Source organism: Crocodylus siamensis, chromosome 6 (genome assembly GCF_052110815.1).
Source record: "Crocodylus siamensis isolate JL-2025a chromosome 6, ASM5211081v1, whole genome shotgun sequence".
In the NCBI taxonomy this organism is placed as follows: domain Eukaryota; kingdom Metazoa; phylum Chordata; order Crocodylia; family Crocodylidae; genus Crocodylus; species Crocodylus siamensis.
The window spans coordinates 65278983-65298886 of record NC_143400.1 but is presented as its reverse complement, the minus strand read 5'-3'; the positions used below and the strand labels follow the sequence as shown (position 1 = coordinate 65298886).

At 38.7% G+C, this 19904-nt stretch overlaps 1 protein-coding gene across 4 annotated transcripts in view; it reads left to right on the top strand.

Annotated features, from left to right (window-relative positions):
- The window catches only part of XRN1 (5'-3' exoribonuclease 1), a 59527-nt gene extending 39670 nt beyond the window's left edge, over positions 1 to 19857 (top strand). The window contains exons 26-43 of one of the 4 annotated variants that reach the window (XM_090051893.1): positions 113 to 202; positions 867 to 1002; positions 1970 to 2026; positions 3057 to 3189; positions 4757 to 4826; positions 7980 to 8205; positions 9197 to 9298; positions 9386 to 9481; positions 9771 to 9885; positions 10418 to 10479; positions 10979 to 11089; positions 11350 to 11478; positions 12643 to 12799; positions 13779 to 13951; positions 15190 to 15303; positions 15401 to 15518; positions 15945 to 16105; positions 16715 to 19857. In XM_090051893.1, the coding sequence (XP_089908019.1) occupies positions 113 to 202; positions 867 to 1002; positions 1970 to 2026; positions 3057 to 3189; positions 4757 to 4826; positions 7980 to 8205; positions 9197 to 9298; positions 9386 to 9481; positions 9771 to 9885; positions 10418 to 10479; positions 10979 to 11089; positions 11350 to 11478; positions 12643 to 12799; positions 13779 to 13951; positions 15190 to 15303; positions 15401 to 15518; positions 15945 to 16105; positions 16715 to 16969 (2305 nt within the window). In that variant the 3' untranslated portion in view covers positions 16970 to 19857. The remainder of the gene's footprint in view (positions 1 to 112; positions 203 to 866; positions 1003 to 1969; positions 2027 to 3056; positions 3190 to 4756; positions 4827 to 7979; positions 8206 to 9196; positions 9299 to 9385; positions 9482 to 9770; positions 9886 to 10417; positions 10480 to 10978; positions 11090 to 11349; positions 11479 to 12642; positions 12800 to 13778; positions 13952 to 15189; positions 15304 to 15400; positions 15519 to 15944; positions 16106 to 16714) is intronic. The other 3 variants (XM_090051891.1, XM_090051890.1, XM_090051892.1) reach the window with 3 other exon arrangements.
- Positions 19858 to 19904: the final 47 nt, after the last annotated feature.

Sequence of the window (19904 nt, the reverse complement as noted above, 5' to 3'; positions counted from 1 at the left end):
ACTTCTTTACTAAAAAGCTATTGCATTACTTATTGGGATTGTTTTGAAGTTTATCATAATTTATTTGTGACTTTATGAAACTAGTCATTATTATTATTATTTTTGTTATTAGGGTCCCTGAACTCTTCAGTTATATAGCCAAAAATAGTCAAGAAGATATATTTTTTGAAGATGACATTTGGCCTGGTGAGGATGAGAATGGGTGAGCTATGTTTACATCTCTCCAATAAATAGTCCCTAACAATTGATCTAGTTATTGATTCAATAAACACAAGAGCAAAAAAAATACAGTTACTTCTGAATGGTTGGAACCATCCTGTCCCAAATACTAAGCTCAAAATATTGATGTAGTAAAAATGTTTGAAAATACTCCAGTTGCTGAAGTATCTGAAGTCTGGAAGATTGCCCAGCATGAAAGGGTGGACAGGAAAATGAGAGCAGGAGAGATTTAAGAGTGCTGGCTGTAGAAACAGAATCATTCTAGGATGACTGACAAAATTATCAAGGCATTGTACGTTTTGTTTCTGGAACCCAAGAATTTACTTCAGATTTCACATCTGTACAGTTCAGTTATAACTTTTTAAAATTCTTGTTCATTTCATGCGGCTAGTTTTAATATTTTTCTTTTTTTAAATAGTCATTTTCAGTCTGGAAAGTAGAATTTCTGGGCTTATACTTTTGAAGCCTTTTATGGTTCAGTTAAATTTTTTGTTGCTAAAAGTATTGCAATACTTATCAACACTTAAATGCATTTGTAAGCAGGCCTATTACTGTAGTAGCTGGGTGACAAACAGAAGAACCTGGTGTGGTGCATACTATGTAAACCCTCAGTCATTTTGATTTGTATGAAATCCTCTCTTGCCTAGGGCTGAGAGAGTTCAAGAAATTGTTGCCTGGCTGAAAGCACATCCTGTCAGTGCTTTGTCTCGCTCATCTTGTGACTTACAAATTTTGGATGCAGCTATAGTTGAGAAAATTGAAGAAGAAATAGAGAAATGCAAGGTATGAAATGTTTTACTTCATAATGAACTAAAAACAGTTGTGCATATTTTTCCAAGTACTTTATTCAAACTACAATAAAATGGCTTGAATTCTTTGGAATGGCAAACATAAAAATTCTCTTTAAGGTGGCAGGGAAGTATGTGAGAGCAAGGGCAAGTTTTAAATGGACTATTAGTTTCCATGCCATGAAGTCCCATGAGATGTGGTTGATATTTTATATGTTGTTTGCTAGAGTCCAGAGGTAAGTGACTCAGAGATTCATAGATGCAAGGGTCAAAAGGGACCTCAACAGATCAAGTCTGACTTCCTGCCTAAGCAGGAAAGAGTGCTGGGGTCAGATGACCTCAGCCAGATGCCTATCCAGCCTTCTTTTAAAGACCTCAAGGTAGGGGAGAGCACCACCTTCCTTGGAAGCCCATTCCAAATTTTGGCCAGCCTTACCATGAAAAAGTTTTCCTGATATTTAGCCTAAATCTGCTTTCTGTCAGTTTGTGATGTTAACTTTTAATTTTTCTTGGGATCCATTAAATGCACGCATCTGACTTCTTAACCTCTGTAGTTAACATGTTAAAGTCCAGTTATTTTAAAGATGGGGGTTTTTAATATCAAATTTGTAGCATGATTCTAAGTCTTGTGACAGCTGTATGTCCCTAATGAGGAATACCCTTATTTCTAAAGTACATCTTCCAAGTTGAATATTGCTTACTTGAATAATGCATTTCAATTTGAACACACCTTAAATTATAGCTTAAGGATTTAATTTTTTGGTACTATTTTCTTGTGAAATCACTTTGAAACCAATTTAAATTCTAATCTAATTTTTCCTATTGAATGAGGAATTCAGTTTCTAAACTGACTTCCTTTCTTGTTAATGAAAATCTTAATTTAGGATATTACAAAACAATGGCATACATTTCAAACTTCACCAAATCACTTTTTAAACTCCTGGTTTGTTTCTTTCCTCCAGCAAAGAAAGAGTAACAAGAAGGTGCGAGTGACAGTGAAACCCCATTTGTTATATAGGGTAAGTGATTTGAGAAGCTTTTTTTGTTTAAAAATAAAAGTACTTTTTACATTAAACCTTTTTAAAGCTTAAAGTCAAATTTGTTAAATTAAATACTTTTATCAGTTTTCAAAAAGTAAAAACATTTCTATTGCATAACTTGAAGGAGATTTATTGAGGTGCTCTAAAGCAGTGGCTGGATGAGTGGCACACAGCTCGTTGACAGGCTTCTTTGGACCCCATGCACCCAGATCAGGCCCATACTGCCCCTGCCTAGGTTGGGCCAGCACCACCCTCACCTGGCCCTGCATGCCTTGATGGGGGACCTGCACTGTACACCAAACAAAATACACAGTGCCACACTATCTGGGCCTCAGGGCTCCCCACGGGCCCAGAAATTTGGCAGCAGGGAATTGGCAATTAACTTTATCACCGCTCCCCTGACACCCAAATTTTCGGACCCAGGGAGAGCCTTGCAGGCTGGATCTGGTCCCTGAGGCAGGGTTTGAGCACCCCTGCTCTAGAGAATCAGCCTGAACATGGTGATATGCAATAGCAATTACTTTTGCTGGAAAAGAAGAAGAAATTACACTAACTGAACTCTGTTAAGTACGTCAACTCTGCTTTGCCTCCTTGAACCTACAGCTTTCCTCCACAGTTTTGTAATATGCAGAAAGAATACAAGGTACTTCACAGCAACCTGCTTTTGATTCTCTTGGATATCTCATAGATAGCCATGGTACTGGGACAAGGCAGGCTGAATTTGTATATCACTATGTTGCCTTCTCTTAACTCTTTGGACCTGTCCAGGAGGATGAGTAGCATGGTAGCTCCACAATCGCAGCACTATTATATGATTTCTGTTATGGCTTGTGAACTTTCTACATAACTGTTGCAAGAACAATTCAAAATTTTGTTTCCTGAAAAATATGGAATCTTGTTACAGAACTTTTTTAGAAAGTTTTAAAACTGCTTCACATAGTTATGAATTTAGTCTGATTTTATTCTTCATTTTTTGTTAGAATTAATGCAGTCTTTTGGTTAATATCAGCCTTTAGAACAACAGAATGGGGTTGTTCCAGATCGAGATGCAGAGTATCGACTGTTTGATCGTATTGTCAATGTGAGGGAAAACTTCTCTGTTCCAGTTGGTCTCCGAGGTACCATTGTAGGAATTAAAGGAGGTAAAGTTTTTCCCTATAATAGCAATCACATATCGGCTATATTGTTGATATGAAAGCAACGCTTTTTTAAAAATAGTTATAAACAATACTAAATTTTTTCACTCAAGTTGTAATTATACTTCAGGTTCCTACTGGCATATTTAAGGGATTTGAAAGTTTTTTCAGCATAAGGTGTGAATTTAAGATATGATAACTGAATGGACAGTCCAGCTCTAACCTGGAGGCTCAGGATATTTTGTTTTGCATATTAAATGGTTCTATGGTCAAATGAGGAACTACTTACCCTTTAGTCTCCCTTAATAAGAGTGAGATGGAAAAATCAGTGAAAAAACGATAGCTCAAAAAGAGAAATCAGGAATGTTTGGGCAGATAAATGCAAAAGTAAAAAGAAAAGGATAATAGAATGTATAGAGAATTATAACAAAGGAATTCCTAAAGTTTGGATTGGATATAGGACTGCACCAAATACAACTCATCTTAACACTGGGCAGAAGTTCTTAGCATCTGCTTTGGGTCCTGTTTCAGCTCTTCTTTTCTACTGAGTCTCTTGCAGTTGTTTTTTCTCTGGCACCAGGATCCTTCATAACACTTTGGCACCTGTTTTGAAGTACTTAGATGCAAAAGCACAACTAGTAAGATCTGTTTCCCGAGAAATACTGGATAAGCACCCTTGCTCCTTGAGGTGGTCCCCACTACCTGTTGGTTTGCCCCTGGGCCTGCCTTTCCCGGGATTCTACAGACATACAAATCCATTGTCCTACTTCAAGTACCTATGAATGATGCAAGATGAAATGTGCTAACACTCTGCATCTCCCCCTCCCCCCATATATTGTGTGTGCAAATGCATTTTGACTCCAGGGACAACCCTGTCAGGCTGTGCATGCCTCCTGGCAACCCACAGCCAAAGGAACAGTAGTGCAGCTTGGAAAGGCTACTTGTATTAATGGTTATGATGCTCCTGTTGTGATCCCAAGACAGGACCACCTTATATAGAGATCTGTTTAAATTATACATGAAAAACATGAGGACCATTACAGTAGATTTTATTAGTAGTCTGGCATTTTAAAAGTCACCTCTTAAACCTGTGAAAAAATCATTTCAGGTAAACCTAATTCTTGTGGCTAAGGCCTTTAAAAACGTTCTTTCCTATGATGACTTTGCTTTAAATTTATTACTGAGATAGTGTATAACATTTAATCACCATGTACATGGATTTCCTCTGGTTCTTGGCAGTAGATTGGTACTTGCAGTTGTAAGGTCTTCCCATTGCACCTTCTTCCAGATGAGAGCAGCATTCTGTTAAAGAGAATGAACTAAATACTGTATAAAAATGTTTTCAGCATTAAACTATACAGGAGTCAGCAATTAACAGGGAAAACTACGTTCATTTCATTTACTTAATAAACACCAAAAGCAAAGGTCAGCGGCATTTTGGGAAAGTAGAAAAAACTATTCCTAATAGTCAAACTCATAATTTGGAGTTTTCTGTCTTTTCATAACACTAAATGTAGTTAATACTAGTTGGATACATAGATGATTTCTTACCATGTATTTCATTTTTCTGCAGCCAATAGAGAAACAGATGTGCTCTTTGAAGTATTGTTTGATGAAGAATTCCTTGGAGGCTTAACAATAAGGTTTGTTTGCTCGTACTGATTTCATGCCCTTGTTATAAATAATTGAATTTTAAAATTGCTGGCTTTAAATTGACTAGTATGAAAATTTTTAGATGCCTCTCCAGAGAACTTTTTCTCTATGCAGTTGGTCAAATCTGCTTTTACTGCCTAGATTTTCTTTATTTCTCTCCCTCACTCTTTGAGCTAGGGACATTTTCACAAAAACAGAATGTGTTTCAGGAAAGTGTTCGCTGGACCAGAGCCTCACTCTGATTTGCTTCTAAATTAAAATCATTTATAAAATGTAAGTTGACTGTCTTTCATCACACTTTAAATAGAGCACTTTGTTTTTATAATAGTGTAACCTGAATGTGAAAAATAATATCCAAAATCCTCCATAAAAGAGTAAATGATTTTGATTATACTGAATATACTGTATTTCACAGTGTATAAGTTGGGTTTTGAAGCCCAGCTTTGGGGTCTTAAAAATCAAACTTGACTTATACACTATGCCACATCAAAAAATCAGGCATGGAGCTGGGTTCACCGCTAGGCTGGCACAGCCCCATCCCCTGCAAGCGATGCTGCCTCGGCCACACCAGAGCTTACTCACAGGGGATGGGGCTGCACCAGCTGAGCACCAAGCCTGGTGCCACTCACAGGGGATGAGGTAGTGTCAGCCAAGCCCAACCCTGTCCCCATCCCCTGCAAACAGCAGTGGGCTCAGCATTTGGCAGTGCCACTCGCAGCAGACAGGGCCAGGCTCGGCGCTTGGGTGGCGTGGCCCCAGCCCCTGTGAACCCAGCACTGCTTGCAGGGGTGGGGCCAGGCTCAGTTCTCGGGTGGTGCAGTCCCATCCGCTGTAAGCGGTGCTGGTGTGGCCCAGACAGCACTGCTCACAAGGGGTGGGGTCACACCAGCCAAGTCCAGCCCCATCCCCATTCCCTGTGAGCAGTGCTGGGCTCAGTGCTGCTTGCAGGGGTTGGAGCCAGGGCCAGGCTCAGCATTCAGCTGGGGACATGCTGCTTGCAGGGGATGGGGACAGGCTCAGCACTCAGCCAGCGTGGCCTCATCCCTTGTGAGTGGCGCCAGCAGCACTGCTTACAAAAGATGGGACCACGCCAGCTGAGCTCTGACCACAGCCCCAACTTGTACACCATGCCAATGAAAATCCTCACCTTTCAGATCAGAAAGCTGGGGGTAGACCGATACACTGTGAAATATGGTAAGTGATTATAAAAAGAGGATAACTAGTAGGGGTGTGTGAAACGGGCCCTATTCAATTCGTATATTTGATTCGTTTTTGGATTAGGCCCAAATCGGGGACAGTGATTCAATTCGTTAATTTGGATCACTGTCCCTGATTCAGTTTGGCCAAATCCAAATCTGAAGATTCGATGCTTATTTGAAGAATCAGCTATTTGGATATAGACACAGCTTTGGAAGTTTTTTTTACATACTTTGAGGTAGCAGGCGCAGCTTGTGACTGCTGTAATGCTGGGGCAGATGGAGTGTCTCACAGGAGTGCGTGGGGGGGCTGCGTGCTTGGCAGTGAAACCAGAAGTGGATTGGAAGTACTTCTGGTCCACTTCTGGGTCTGCCAGGGAGCATGCTGGAGGGGCCCCCTGCATCAGCAGTTGGCCACTGTGGGGACCCAGGTTCTCTCCCCCCCCGACCCAGGAGGCACCAGTTGCTGAGTCAGCATGCCTGGCGGCATGCCAGGCAGCATGCTCCCTGGTGGACCCAGAAGTGGACCAGAAGTGCTTCTGGTCCACTTCCAGCTCTGCTGCTCAGCGTGCTGGGGAGCTCCCCGTGCTTCTGTGGGACACTCCATGCGCCCCAGTATTGCAGCATTCACGAGCCCCTGCTACCTAGACGTATGCAGAAAAAATATTTAAAGCTGTCTTTGTCCGAATCTTTCTGAATCTTTCTAAATCAATTCAGAGGGTTCTGATTCGGAGAGATTAAAGGGTCCTTGGATTCGGAGATTCGGCCACCAAATCAGGCCGAATCTCCACCAATCGAATTGGGGACCAAAGCTTCACATATCCCTAGTAACTAGTAGTTTGAGTCCTAAGTTAGACAGGGAAACCGAATATGCACCTTATAGACAAGAAGTAGGCAACCCCATGGCATGCATGCCAGAACATGGCATGCTAAGGCATTTTGATTGGCATGCATGCCTTGGAACAGATGGCAAGGAAGAGGCTGGGGCTGTACTGCCACAACAAGTATCGGGCCCCTCGTTTCTCTCCCGCTGTCCACCCCAGACACTCCAACGTCTTACAAGTAGAGGTTACGGTGTTTTTGGCATTCTGCCCAGAAACGTTCCCAACCTCTCTTATAGAGTAAATAAAATATGTAAAGACCACGAGCTTTCATGAACCCACGTTCACTTTATTAGCAGCTACAAAAGGACAGGACAGAGCAGTGAGTACAACAGCGTAAGCAGTGCCCTTTATGTTCCATAGCAGCAGAATTTGCCTTGTTGCAAAGTTTTGCTTCATAATAAAAGCTTTCATTTTTAAAGTGCTGCCTGCCTTAGTTTCTCCATTTGTGCAACTAAACCAACACAACCAATATGTTTAATTTGCTCTCTCTTCCTAGGAGTGGATTATTAATATAGTCTGAATATCAGCCAACAGAAATTCTTAACAGCTTTCTACATGCTGAGGAGTCCAAAATACCTATCTATGGCTCCTACTTCACTCTAATAGGTTTTTTTTTCCTTACACATTCTTATGGCAGGAGGGACAGCTTCTTTTGTAATTCCCTCTGGATCTCCTGCAGTCATTTCCTTTTCCCTTGTATCAAGGCATCAGGCATCCCTGATCACTTACTGGAAGAAGCAGCACACTACTTTTACCTGGTTCCGCAGCGTCTTTATAGATCAGATGCTTCAACATGGCTTTTTGGTGCTTTTATCTAAAAGCTGATTTAATCTGCTATTAGTTAAAAGCACCAAAAAAGGCCAAGTAAAGCGTCCAATCTATATAGACTCTGGGTAAACTGGGTCCAACTAAAGTGATGCTTCTTCTGGACATGCGCTGGGTTCAGTATGGGAGTGCACCAAATTTAAAGCATACTACTGTTTTTGGGGTCTTTTTAAGTGTTTGCAAGCAGCTGATATGATTACATAAAACAACTATTTTGTCTTTTTCTGTTTTTCTTTAGGTGCTCACCTGCCAGAGGTTATCGTCTACCATCAAGTGCCCTAATTAATCTGTCTCACGGTAATCGGTCAGAAACAGGCAACCAGAAATTGACAGCCATAGTGAAACCACAACCAGCTGTGAATCAATATAACTCTTACTCATCTGTTCCATCATCTGTATGCTCACAAAAGGTGCATCTAGGAGGCCTCAACCATTCTCCTCGTTCTCTTTTTGTTCCTACCCGAGTAAGATCTTTCTCTGTCATTTATCTCTTTCTCTAGACATAGCTGTTACTTTGATTTGGATCTTTGTGGAGTCTGACAATTTTGGTTTACCTCATCATTTTTAGGCAGAGCTTAGTAATTCAGTCCTATAGAGTGTTTATGGAGGCAGTTGTTCAGATCCATGCAAGAGTGAAACCTTTTCCCTTTGGCAGCAGTTTCATGGTCCTTGTCTCATAAATTGTTATCAGTCAAGTGTCCACATTGTAAAAATAATATCTCAGGGTGTGAACCTGCATAAATTAAGTTAATATTCAATTAATGAATAAGCTAATAAGCCACTGTTGGGTATAAGGTGTTCCCATATATTTCCTGTTATGTCTGTCCTCTCTTTTTATGTGTAACTGAGCTAAACTGCTGCAGTTTTGAACTTGAACTATGTCTAAAATTACAGTAGCTCAAGTCAATTTATACTATTGTAGAAGTAGATAAACATAATGGTTAAATCAGAAGAGCTGATGCCATTCAAGATATGCCTCTTTTAAAATGGCTTGAAGTGTTACAGCTTTCCACAGCAGCAGTTAGCATCAACAAATACCCTTTTTATTAGCAACCTTGACAGATAGATAACAGTCCTTTTCTTTCAACTCCCATTCCATGTCATGATTTCTCTAGATCAGTGTGGTATCATTGCTGTGGATGAACAGAATTTAACCTAAAGTTTCCTATGCTGTCTTGGAATTCTATGTGAAATCAATTTGTTTTTCAAATGTAGTACACCGAATGACACAGGAAGGCATGGATAAGTCTAAGTCGTCATAGACCTTATTTATTTTTTTTCATTTTACCTAAGTGGTTTCTTTCAAGAAAATAAGAGCTTGATGGATGAGTCTGTCTCCATACATACCTATATTGTGGAAGAAACATGCATTACAAAAGAGAATTTAAAGCAGTTAGATATCTCTGATCTGTTTGTTTTTTTGGTTTTGGTTTTTATTTTTGATGAATGATTTAGCAACTGAATGGAAGACAGCATTATAATCTCAGGTATGAAAATCAGGGCAACTGCAGTTCACCACAGAAGGGATCAGTTTTGGGTGGCAATCAAAAAACCAAAGTGAGTGTTCTGATTCAGTTTCCTTGTTGCTGATAAATTTCTGATTTAGTTGAATTAAATTTATAGGGTTTTTTTTTCTTTTGTCAGGCTCGTAGTAAACAAGATGATGAATTTTGCAGCATCTGGCAATCATTGCAAGGCTCTGGGAAATCTCAACCTGTTCAACAAAACATACATGCAAAGGTTGGTATAGTGAACAACATTTTCATGTAAGTCCATTCAAAGTAGAAGTATTCTGCATGTGTATTATTATAAATGGACAGTTGAGTAGAAAGTCCAGAAGATAATCAGTGTTTACTAAATACAGCACTCATTTAAAGATTTCAGGTCAATATTAAATATTAGCGTTGCATAGTAAGATATGGCCTCATTCAGAATCCTGGAGAGAAGTACTGATTTGATGTTACTATCATAAATGATCCCATACCTCCCTTGTGGTTGAGATTCAGTGTGTTATTGTTTCAATTCCTAGAGCACAATTCTACCTCAAGAAGCAAAGCCAGGAGCTGGTAACCAATTTTATAAACCAGGCTTCAGTGAGAACAGTCTTAAAGGCCAGCAGAAAAAACAGGAGCCATTTAAAAAGTGTAAGTACTGTAATTAGAAACTTAGGTTTGAAAAGTTTGATTTTTCTTTTTGATTGCTAAAGTATCTACTCGATTTTCTTTATCATGAGTATTTTACAAGCAGAGGGCTATACTTCATTCAAGGTTTACAACCCTCTGATTATGATTATTTCTGTCAAATCCTGGTCCAGTTGAACTCCATGGGACCAGATCTTGTTTGTTTTAAGCATGTTAAATTAATCCACAACTAACCCTGCAAGTTTTTTAATCAAGCAATTTACCTGCTTTCTTTTAAATTTATCACACTTTTAATAGATGTTTTGCATGCAGTCATTTGCAGCAAAAGTAAAAATCATATTCCCCACACAAGTCACATGCATTTGATGTTTTTTTCTTTACATTGGAAAAAAAGTATGCTGCTATTAAGTATTCGAAGGTAGTTCTATTCCAGTGTAACTAGATAAATAGAGTATTTTTGATGACTGTAGATTTATTAAAGGCAGGAATGAAGCATTTTCTGCTATGCTAATGCTTTGAACAAATGTATTTATAGTCAAAGAAGATTCTAAAGGTTTAAGAAATGAAGGTCCTTCACAAAAAATACCAACTAAACAGGTAATTTTCCTTCCTATATTGAGTACATCTACTCTGATATTTATCGCATTACCTTTTTTATTACTCTTGGATCAATGTATTTAAAAATGTTACCCAGTGAGCAGGTCAATGAATTCTGTTGTTGTTTATCTGAAGGATCTTATGCCTAGGTCTGTCAATTTTTATTCTTTAACAGCTTTATTTATCAGTACTGTGCTACTGTGCCCTCATTCCTGGAACCTCTGCAGCCAGGAAATTAGTTTAGCATTCTAAGAGTTAGCAAATATCCTGAAAACTGTTTTAATTTCTTTTGTTGTTCTTACTTCTGTAGTTTTTCTGACATCAAATGTTTAAAGCTGATATCTGCATTTGGAAAACATTGATAGTATTATAAACTTCCAGTAGGGTGCCGTTCCTTTCACAAATGAGTGCTAGTTTATGAAAAGCTATTTGAAGTTGTGTTTCAATCACAACTGCATTTAACTGTTCTGTCAGTAATCAGTTTTGTAATTTGTTTCAGAGTTTTGCAGGAGGAAATAAATATAATGTTAAGCTTTTGAAGAGAAATGAAAGTCCAAATGTGCCTGGTCTTCAAAAGGCTACTCTTGATGGGCCCTGTATAGCTGTGAAGGTAAGAGATAACTGATTAACATGCTTTTGACCTTATAAATACTAAGCTGGAAAACTAGATAGTCTCAAGCATTATGTTCTATAGTTCCCTGTGACTTGAAGGGGAGATTTTCACAAATTTAGCAACTGTAGGACCAGCCATGAAAAAAGCTAAATAGCCTGAAGTAAGCTTGAATTCATTAAACTAATTCTTACAATCAATACATCTGTTACATTTTTAAATACAAAAAATATATATTGTTGTCTCTATTTGTTCTTTAGAAGGACACTGAACTTGAAAGTCTTCTAGCATCTTTGAAAATCTCCAAAGAAAGTGAAGAGCAGTCATCTTATTCCAAGGAAGAAAGAGCCACAAATGAAGAACATTTATCTCCACAGTCTTTTGTTATGGTTTGTATATTGTATAAGCCCTTAGATCACCGGTGTCAAACTCATCTGGCCCCACAGGCCAGATGAGTGGCATGGGGACAGTCCACAGACCCAAAGAATGGTGCAGGACTGGCCCTATGAGCTGGAATTGACCCATGGAACCATCCCTGTATGCCTGATCCAGTGTACTTGGTGGCCTTTCCAGTCTGTCTGGGATCCACAGGTCCCTATATATGGGACCTGTTCTGGACCAGTTGAGGCAGGTCCCACCTACAGTATGGGTCCTGAACCAGCCGGAGTGAGCACCACATACAGTGTGTCCCCCAAACCCCACCCCTGGAGCCACTCTAGTGCTCACTGCATCCAGCATGTGGGTCAACTCTGAGACCCAGGGTAGCACGGGGGGCTGAATGATGGGGCTCCATGGGTCAAATCTTTGACACCCTCCCTTAGGTCATACTTTAACACTTCAGACTCAGCAGCTAATACTCCTGTTTATAAACTTCAGTATTACGGTATCCATATCAGCTGTCTATTAAAATCACATTGGACAGAATATTATTGATTCTAATAAGCAACAGTGAAATAATTAGAGTAAAGGAAAATGGATGCCATGAACACATGTGCTCTGAAGTCACAAGATGTTGCACAGCAGCATAGCTATGAAGCTGTGGATTATAACAGATAGAAGAAAAAAGCTTGAAGTATAAAATGGAGTTTCATATTTTTCTGGTAGTAAGTGGCTAATTCCACTTAGGGAAATTCTGATGAGCCACAGAAAATGCTTAGTATGATGCTTGTGCCATTTGGCTTTAGAGTTTTGATGTTAAATGTCACTTATTCTACAAGACTACCTGCTTGATGACTACCTGGCTGGACTCACTTGAGTCCAGTCTTTTCTCCCGCCCAGGCAGGGGGTCGGACTTGAAGATCTACGAGGTCCCTTCCAACCCTACTTCTATGATTCTATGAAGACAAGATTCTAATAAGTTGATGTACCTGACTTTTTTCTAAAGACAAGCTAACATTGTGGTCACTTAGGCTAAACTCCAGCTTTCTGTAAACTATAACTATTCTTAAAAATCAAAACTTGCAATTTTTTGTTACTGTTATGTAGGATTTTCTTTGCTCTGGTAGCAGTACTATCTAAACTTCACTTTATCACAATATTCTTTTTTTTTAAAGAAAGGAACACAGATGCTTAAAGAAATCTTGAAAATTGATGGCTCTGACGCAGAAAACAAGAATGAAGTGAAGCTGCTGATTAATGAGGTTCCCGCTTCCTCTTATAGACAAGATTCCCATGGACCTGCCTCACAGCATAGGCAAGCAAAAAAAATTGGTAGGTACATGGAGTAGGTAATCCTCAGGAGGATTATTTAGAGCAGTGGTTCTCAACCTTTTTAGACTCAAGGCACCCATCTCTAACTTCCAAAAATTGAATGTCACCCTGTTTCAGAATCAATGTATTAATGAGAGTGCTTACCTCTTTGTACAAAGGTGGAGGGAAGGAGGAACAGCTGGGCAGGAGAGAACCTTTCACTTACCTCCTCACACAGGGACTGAGCAGTGGGTGGGGAGGAAGGAGGAATAGTCAGGTAGGATGAGCCTGACCTTACCTCTTCACATCCCATTTCACCCTTCAAAAGATATCACCACATCCAGTTGAGAATCACTGATTCTGAACATTGTGCTAAGCTTAGTCACTACTTACTAAAATGATTGCTGTGATACCTGTTTTCAGAATCCAAACAATATAATTGTATTTATTTTTTATATTCTCCTTTAATTATTCTGTCCTGAAAACCCCTAAGCTGCCTAAGCAAGCTCTTAAATGCCAACATTTAACATTACCACTACACTAGGGGAGTACATCAAGAGCTCAGTGAGCACCTGTTCACCAGGGCACCCAAGGGGAAAACTAGGAGTAATGGCCACAAACTCCTGGAAGACCAATTCAGGCTCAACATTAGGAAAAACTCCTTCACAGTCAGGGTGTCCAGACTGGTATAAGCTCCCTCCAGAGGTGGTGCAATCACCTACCCTGGAAATCTTCAAGAGGAGACTAATTAGTCATCTTCTGGGGTCACCTGACCCTCAGTTATCTTTCCTACTTGGTGCAGGGGGCTGGACCCAATGATCTTCCAAGGTTCCTTCTGGCCTTACAATCTATGAATTCAAGTCAGACATTAATTTTTTGGGAAGTATTCAAATGTACTACTTTGTTGATATTCTCAAACTATTACCTCTTTGTTTTAGAATATATTTAACAATGTTGTATGTTGTTTTGGTTTTTTTGTTTGGGTTTTTGCTTTTATCAGCTGCTTACATGAACAAGCCTTATAACATCGGAGGCCCTCAGAATCCTCAAGTATTGGATGCTGGAGGTCACCCTTTCCTCGGTCCACAGTCTGCCCCTGTATCGGAACTTTCTCGTATTTGTTCTCTTGTTGGAATGTCTCAGCCAGATTTCTCTTTCCTCAGGACACCACAGGTAAGACTTATTCCCTAAGTGGTTCCTATAAAGATTTTTCCCTTATCTAAACCACATCGTACGTTCCAAAGGTTGTCAGTGGTCACTGAAATCCTAGTTCATTTAACTATGAATCTAAATGTACTCTTTTGTTTGCTAGCCCTTGAACTGGGGGGCCTGTAAAAGATGCCTTAAAGCTGCACTTAGTGATAAGAATGGAGATGGCATCAAGACGCATAAAATAGCAGTCTTCTGCTCAATTGTTTGTTGCAAAAAAGAAAAAAAGACAATTGTTCACCTCTCTCTTTATTAAAAATAGTCTTTTCTAAATGGGTGATTGTCTTGCTCACCTTGCCATCCTTGTAGCCAAAAATCTGTTTTGAATTGTTGAATTAGATGGTTGGTTAATTATTTGTAAATATCATATGAGAAAAGTCACCACAGGCACAGGAACCAACTCCTCAGAACTTATACACATCTCAACTTTAGCTGATCCCGGAAGAAGCCTGCCCAGTTTTTCTCCAATTACAGTATCTGTATTTCTTGGTTTTGTAAGGATTTTGTCATATTTTAAAACTGTTTTCCATCTGAATCAATTATTGTGTGTCTGGCCTATGGTAATGGTTGTGCCTGTCTTAATAAGAATGGAAAAAGTACCCTATTGGATCAGATCACTGATCCATCTAGTCCATTATCCTGTCTCCAACATTGGCAGAAGGGGATGCTATATAGGAAGAGCACTGAATTGGATGTCTCTTTTGAATGATCTGTCCCCTAATCAGAACCCCACCCCAGTGTACACCATTATAGGTGTTGAGATGTGAGAGGAATCATTTCCAACCACTCTGTTTAGTAGCCATTATTGGCTCGATCATCCATGAATTTATCCAGTCCCTATTTGAACCTGGCTATGCTATCTGCCTCCACCACCTCATGTAGCAATGAATTCTACAAGTTAACTGTGCATTGGATTTAAAAAAAGTACTTTCTCTTGTTAGTTTTCAACCTGTCATCTACTAATTTCAGCAGGTGCCCCCTAATTCTAGTATTCCTCCCTCAGCTTTCTCCTTTCCAAATTGAAGAGTCCTAGCCTTTTTATTCTCTTTCAGCATGGCAACTGCTTCACTTAATCTTTTCCTTCACCTCTGAAACTATTTAAATCAGTTTAACAATAATAAATTGACTGAATGCCAATTGCTTGAATGTGCTATTATATAAACACTCTCTCCTGAAAACACCTCTTTATCTTATTTTCCTAGACCATGACGGTTTGTCAGGTAAAATTATCCAATGGCTTATTAATACATGGACCTCAGTGTCAATCTGAAAGTGAAGCCAAGGAGAAAGCTGCCCTTTTTGCTTTACAACGCTTGGTGAGGATGGCAGTCTCTATAGAATTTTGGTATCTTTGCCACCTCCTGTTGCATTGAGCCTGTTATTTAATCATATATTTATTTGTTTTTTAAACAGAGTTCTATTGGAGTGAACTTTCCTTTGCCACCAGCACCACCAATGTTTTCAAGTTACCAACCTGTTGGAGCTTCGCTATCACCTGGATCCATTCCTCCAGTCTTCACACAACCCACTGGTAAGTATTTTAATTAATACACTTCAAAGCTTTGTAAGCTTGACTGTCATCATACTGTCCTGTTAAGTAACACAGTTCTACTCCCAGAAACTGCAGTGTATATGCAGTTTTTATGTCAGTAAAACTGTGCTTCTTTCAATTTAACTTGTTCTGCTCCTAGTGGTGCTAATTCTACCATCCCAACATAAAATGTATCTTTGACAGTGTAGCAACATCCCTGCATAGAGAATTCTGCAGATGTAGTATTCATATAATGGTAAAACAGGATTTTTGTAGATGTGAACTTAGCTAGAGGGAGAAATGTTGTAATATGGGTCCTTAAGGAAAGAAGCAAAGCGGGGGGAAAAACAAGGTGTAGTTTACTCTGTACTTATAGATCTGCCCACCCTGCTTGGAGGAAATAATATAAACCATTTATTTTTACAGCAAATATAATGCCCTCATCATCTCACATGTTTAATCCAATGCCATGGGGAGCTCCAGTGCCAATTCATGGCAAACCTTACTATCCTGGTTCCTATCAAGGGAATATGCCTTTTACAGGAACTGTACCAGTTGGTACTCACAACCAGTTTATACCTCTGCAGGTAAGTTTGATGGGCACTGTCTCATCAAAAAATAGTAAAATTTAGTAGAAATAGTTTACACATATAGCATTTCTGTCCAAAATTAATTTTAAGACGGTATCTGCCCAGCAGTGCTCTTTTGGCCTCTCAAACTGGATGAGTGGCATGGGGGCCAGTGCATGAACTGGATTGGTCCCCGCACTCCAGGATTGGGCCCTGTGTACTGCCTTCACCCAGCCTTGCATTCCAGAATTGGGCCCACACCACCTCCTTCCTGCCCTTTGCCCCTGCCCTGTGCTTCCCTGCACACCCAGATTGGCCCTGCACTTCCCTGTGCACCTAATCTAAAGCATAGGGCCACACTATTTGGGCTGCAGGTCTCTGCAGGAGCCCAGAAATTTGGCAACAGGGGAGCAGCAATTAACGCTGCTACTGCTTCCCCATTACCAAATATGCAGCCCTGGAAGATCCCCCTGAGTAGGATTACATGACTCCACAGGCCCAGTCTAGCCCATGGATTGGGGGTTGAGCATCCCTGTTCTAGCTCATTCTTTTTGCATGATTTTATCATGGTATATTTTGCAGATTTTATAAATACCATCTCTTCAATAATACTTATTTGATTTAAAGGTAACTAAAAAAAGGGCTGCTAGCAAGAAAAATTTCGAATTCAAGGAGTTCCAGGTTTCTCCTCAAGCTGCACCACTAAAGAATGAACAACCAGTGTCTTCTGATCATATTCAACATGATAATTCAACAACTTTAAAAGCTGCTCAAGACAATGTAGCTATGTCAAGTGTTCCTCATAGCAAACCAAACGCTTCCAGCAAACGAAAAGCAAGAAAGCTGGCAGTCAATTTTGGCGTACCAAAATCCTCAGAATAAAATATGGTAGCTAGATTGATTTTATTTTTAATTCTTCCCATAGAATTATCTTATAAAAAGTTGGAACACACTATTTAAAAAGAAAGCATTTTAAATATAATAAAGAGTGAGAGAAATGTCAGTTGTTAGGCTTTTCATTTAAGACCTTGAATTAAACTGACAAAAGCTCGGAAGTTTTGAATTAAGGTCACCACACCATCTATTGTGCCTAAGTCTCTGAATAGTGGCTTACACATTATACCATGTGCACAGCAATAATACAGTGGCCACCCTAATTCAGAATTGCCTTGTTTTTGGAGTAGGATTTAAGGGCAGTAGTAAGTCAGGTGTTAAACATTGGCTTAATATGATCTTTTGTATTTTAGCTCCTTTTTAATGATAAGAAGAAAAGGATTTTATTTATATGTCACTTCCATACTGGCTTTCTGGATCATTATGATCTGAAGCAGTATGATTAGAACTGAGCTACAGTGGCACGGCCGGATTTGCTGTAAATTCAGTAATTTCTGGGTTTTATGCCAAAGGGTAGCCATTCTAAAACTCTCTCTGAATTTAAATATTATTAATGCCTATAAATTTTGTTACAGGGTGAGTTTTATTACATGGCAAAATTAAGGGGTTGACAAAACCAAAGTAAATTTATGCCATAAAATTGGCTTGAGAATACATTGACTGCAAATCTATTTGCAAATGGAAGTCCTCACTTTAAAGTATATTAATATATGTTGCTAGCTATAATTTTTTATAATATTCTTCTTCTCTACTAGTTAACAAGCTCTTAATGGACATCTCCAAAAGCCACTGAAATCCTGAAATTTTCTAAATTATACAATGAGCACAAAGGTGTTTTGTATGTATAGTATATTAAGCAAAATTATGCACATCCTTCGAGTTCATTTCTCTCGCCTACAATTTTCCCTATAGAAACTATAGTAATTTGGCATGAATTTTTGTACATTGTTTTGTCTGTTAGCTGACTTTTTATATTTATTTTAATTACTTGATAGAATATATGGTGGTGGCAGAGGACATGCTGAATTGTCATTGTTATTTTAGTGTTCCAAACTTATCCCTTAATTTCCACACACAAAAATCTTGACTTGCCTTTTGAAAGGAATTATCACTTCATCTTCATACTTCATGCAGCTAATCCATTTAAAAGCAAGAGAATACTCAGAGGACCCTGTGCTACTTTTGATCCATGTATACAGTGCTCATTAACAGCAATAGGAATTCTGCAGATCTAAGGTAAAATTTGTTCTAAAGTCCCAAATTTTGATCTGCAGATATTTGGATATTCAGCTCAATTTTACCTTATTCTAGCCTGCCCTAGTAAAAATAGTTTTCCTATAAACCCCAGCAGATTTAAAGGGTATGTCAGACCTTAATCTTCAATCCATGTTCTCCAAGCAGATTTCACATGACCATTAAAACTGGCATAATTTCTTTAATATCTTACCTTGCTATTTTTCCAAGGTTTAAATTCTTTATTTTCCTGTAGTAGCATCCAGTTTCCTTTGACTGATATTTCACTTCATAGGTTTTTTATTCATTACCCTAATCAGTTTTTGTCTTATTTCTTCTCTCCTACCAGTGAAAGGTTTTTGTTAGCTGTTTCTATCCTTCCTATTCTGTCCTAGAAATAGCATGGTCTGAGAAATTTTATTTTGCATTTTCTGGCTGCATATATGTTGTCTTGGCCTCTGGTACTCTAAACTTTTTATAACTGCCTGTACGCAATCATAAAACCCTATCAACATTTTTTAGGTTTGAGTGTCTTGAGAAATGTTCTACCAAGGAAAATTTGACCTTCACAGTGTATTGTTATTTCTATCAAGGAGCCAGGACTATGACATCATATTGACACTGGTATAAATATTTCTCCTAACTTGTTTACCAGACAATAGACTTCCAGTTTCTTGTACTATGATTTGAGTGCCAGGGGAAGAGAGGATCTATTAATGTCGCCACAATGATGAAAATTAGACTATGTTCTGATCTAAAAAGAGGTCCTAATCTCCCTTAAAACCTTGTTTCATGTGTCATTCACTAGGGTTGCAGAGGTAGTTGCTGATTGGTTGGCTTGTAATATCACCAATTATACAAATAGCTAAAGAAAGTTTATGAAGGACACTATTCCAATGCTAGTATATATAGCCATTTTTCCCCCATGAAATGGTTTCTGTTTTCAGGCCAAGAGCTGGATCTTTTTTCTACAGTCCCTGAAACTGCCATACCTTATTTGTCTAATATGTGGTTCTACATCTGCTGTGTACTACAATGTTTCACATGTGCCCTTATTGTTTATTTTGTCTTGATTTTATGTTCTGTGAATTACTAAGTGCCCAGCTGACTACTTTTAGATTTCACATGTCCTCCCACTTGTAATGTGTACAGCAACTATGCCATGCCCTTGTTTCAACTATTTTGTTTTATATTTCAACTGTACAATTGTTTAATTCATAAAAAATATAACTTTAAGCATTCATTTTTTCTCATAGATATAAAGTATTTTGTAAGTACTGGAATTTTTCATTAGATCTTATACAGAGCAGTATTTTATTAAAAATCCAAAAGGGAAGACTTTTATGTGTGCATTTTTGTAGCTTGCTTTTTTTAAAATAACTTTTCATTGTTTACCTGCCAAGTGAAATGTTTTCAATTTGCATATGAATGGATACAAAATGTATTTTTTGTGATGTTTAGTGTTAAGTTGTGCATTTGCAGATTTTTAGCATGTAGTTGCACAAATGGTTGTGCAGAGATACTTTAAAATATAACATACAACAAAGAGAAAATCATTGATAAGATGCTATACAGAACTTTAATTCAATAGATTAATTTTATAAATACTGTCTGTCTGCCTGATTAAATATGGAAACTAGAAACACTATTTATCTTCACTGCTTTATTTTGCTCAATATGCTTAATGTAT